The 3,032-nt window shown below is 48.1% G+C and overlaps 1 protein-coding gene across 1 annotated transcript in view; it reads right to left on the bottom strand.

Annotated features, from left to right (window-relative positions):
- LOC140332147 (uncharacterized) overlaps window positions 1–2,512 on the bottom strand; it is an 8,262-nt gene extending 5,750 nt beyond the window's left edge. Inside the window, exons 1-4 of the mRNA XM_072413441.1 lie at window positions 2,407–2,512; window positions 1,238–1,366; window positions 908–950; window positions 224–261 (exon numbers count right to left, since the gene is read on the bottom strand). Of these exons, the coding sequence (XP_072269542.1) occupies window positions 224–261; window positions 908–950; window positions 1,238–1,366; window positions 2,407–2,512 (316 nt within the window). The remainder of the gene's footprint in view (window positions 1–223; window positions 262–907; window positions 951–1,237; window positions 1,367–2,406) is intronic.
- Between the last annotated feature and the right edge of the window lie 520 nt (window positions 2,513–3,032).

Raw genomic sequence — 3,032 nt, 5'->3', positions numbered from 1 at the left:
ACATTACCCCAATATACCCCGTCCCATTACACCCCATGCTGAGCCATCAAATCTCAATAAATGGACTCCATACCACCAGACCCCAATACACCCCATTATACGCCCCTCCACACCCCAATACATTCCCCATAACTCCCCAATATAAGAGCTGCCATAGAGAACCCTCAGACCTTCCCCCGCCCACATTACCCTTCCATGTGATGGGCAGCTGGACGGTACTCACCCTCCTGGCAGTTGAAGCCTCCATACCCCAGGGGGCACCTGGAAGACAACACGGGGGGGGGGGGGCATTTAGTGTCAGTTGATGGTGGGAGATTTGGATGTTGCTAATCATGAAATGAGCTCATCACCGGCTTTATCATTGCTCCTCACAGTGACACCAACAAGCAAATATTCCATAACTTCCTGCACCCCCATATTACCCCTCTATATAGAACCAGCACTGATCACACTGACCGCACTGATCACACTGACCGCACTGATCACACCGACAGCACTGATCACACTGCCAGCACTGATCACACTGACAGCACTGATCACACTGACATGACTGATCGCACTGATCACACTGCCAGCACTGATCACACTGACTTGGAACTTCAGGCTGACCCAATGGGTCTGATTTAGAAAAGCTCACTGGGTCTGGGAGGATACAGTTTCATCAGTGAAGCTGGGTAATCCAGCAAATCTGGAGTGGATCTGGTTGAGGATTAAAAACATTTGTTAGCAATGAACAAATGACTTTGATGAAATCCATTCCAGGTTTGCTGGATCACCCAGGTTCACTGATGAAGCTGTATCCTCTCCGGCCCTGGGGAGCTTTATTACATCAGGGCCAATGTTAGGGAATTACAGGAAAAATGAGGGGCGCCATCTAGTGGACATTTATGTTTATGACAGGACTCACCTCTGGCACCGACCCTCTGACCACCAGAATCCGCTCTCACATGCTGCAATATAAAATCAGCGCAATAAGAAAGACTCCCAGCTACCCCAACCAAATGCCCCCCCTCCCCTCCCCCACCACATGCCCCCAATGTGCATAATTGCAGAACCCCACAATTTACATTCATGTAATAAAATGTTCTCCTAAGCCCAAAAATATCAGGAAAATGGCAATTGGCCAAACCAGCAAGTCAGCTGACCCCATTATATTGCCACCATTGGCTGCTGGTGCCCCCTGGTGGCTGCATTATAGGTATGTAGTCATGACAGGTAGGTACCGCCCATCACTCACCTCTACATGAGCGCTCTGTATGGCTGAACTTATAATATCCGGGGCGGCACTCACAGCTCACCAGTCCTGATTGGCTCTGACATTCACTGGAGGCGGAGTCACACAATGCAAAGTCACACAGACTGAGACCTGCAAAGAGATTGGAGGATGTGAGGGGGCGGAGTTGGGAACTTAGAGATTTCCTCTAATTAATATACAATGATGGTGTGCGGGTGTGAGGGGCCCCGATGGAAGCTGCCCACCCGCTGTGATCTATTCAGGATGGTGGGACCCTCTGCCAGGGTCATTGTGCCCCTTGCTGGGAAGATTTACCTCCTCCTCTGTCCTGGTGTCACCGGGGGAGGAAGTGAAGAGAAATCCGTTGTCACCAGATCAGTAGAGGAGAAAATGTGCAATGGGGACACCAGGGATCTCCTCCTCTGTGATTGCAGATAGGAAGTGAAATCTCCCCATTGGGATACAGATTAAAAAAAGGGGTCCAGGCCGCCCCCCCCCCCAACTATAAAAACATTTTATTGGTGTCTCTGAGTCCCTGGGTATAGTGGAGGCCGAACTATAGGCCGATGTATGCCTTGACCCCTGACCTCACTGAGCTCCCCCCATAGGGGGCAGGTATTTGGGGGAGGTTATAGGGGGGGTTGGGGGAGGGTATAGTGGGGGGTTCCGGGCAGATTGGTGATTGGTCCTTTTCCGTACAAGGTCACAGATCAGATCTTGGCTCTGTAATCTCTGAGAATTGGCAGAAAAGTGAGGAATGGAAATGTTCATCAATGTAATAAAACGATCGGAGATTTGTGCCCGGGTTATGATTATTTTATTGGAGTGGATTTTGCACCCTGAAATGGAATTCCTGGAATTATTACAGAAACATTTATGATGTTTTATTTCAAAAGAAAAATGATCATTTCTCAAAGTGAACTTAAAATCAAATTGTGGGCCGATTTGGAATTTTCATTTTACTGAAGCAAAATATTTATTGAGAATCGGCTATGAAAGTTTCTTGTGTGGAGATCCTGCCAGGAGCAGCACTTCCTGTAGTATTGGGCAGATAATAAAACTGCTCTGTATTTGTCTTTATTTTATCTCCCACAATTCCCTGCACAGCAGATGCCAGGAGAGATGCCATGACGTGTCACCAGGGGGAGTAAGTCTGGCTGTTCTGTGGTCACCTCTCGACCAATCAGGTTTGGAGTTGGACTCGGATTCACAGCGTGCAACAAATTCCTGGGAAAGTCCTACAATCACTGCCAGGGATTCCTTCTGCCAGAGGGGCATTAGGGAGCATTAGGGGGCACTTGTGTCCATGGGCAACCCTATAAACTCTATGGGGATGAAAAACCCCACCCATAGCAGGTCAAGTGCAGGTCAAATACACCTGTCAGAGAAATCGAAAAAATCTCAGAAGCTTCTCAAACCCATTGACACCAAAAATGTATCCACCCTACTGAGGTGAATGTGACATCCACTGCAGGTGAACCAATCATTGAAAACATGATTAGTGGGATTCACCTGTAGTGAGCATTTGGTGAAAGTCACATTCACTGACTTTATACTGTAATGAATATAATAAAGAAAAGTATTTTTGTCCTTTGAAAGTGACATCCAGAGGAGAGGAACGCTGGTGGGATGATAGGTCGGAGTGAGTCCTAATGTCCCAAGAATGAGAGGAGTGCTGGGAGCCGATACCATTGGATGGTTAATACAGAATGCGGGGGAGGGGGTACAATGTAATGACGTCCAGAACTACGTCACCCAGCACAACAACCCCGGCACTACAACCCCCAACTAGAACTTC

The sequence above is a fragment of the Pyxicephalus adspersus genome, chromosome 5 (assembly GCF_032062135.1).
Source record: "Pyxicephalus adspersus chromosome 5, UCB_Pads_2.0, whole genome shotgun sequence".
Classification (NCBI taxonomy): Eukaryota; Metazoa; Chordata; class Amphibia; order Anura; family Pyxicephalidae; genus Pyxicephalus; species Pyxicephalus adspersus.
The sequence above is the reverse complement of the archived record's forward strand: the minus strand, read 5'-3'. Positions and strand labels throughout refer to the sequence as shown.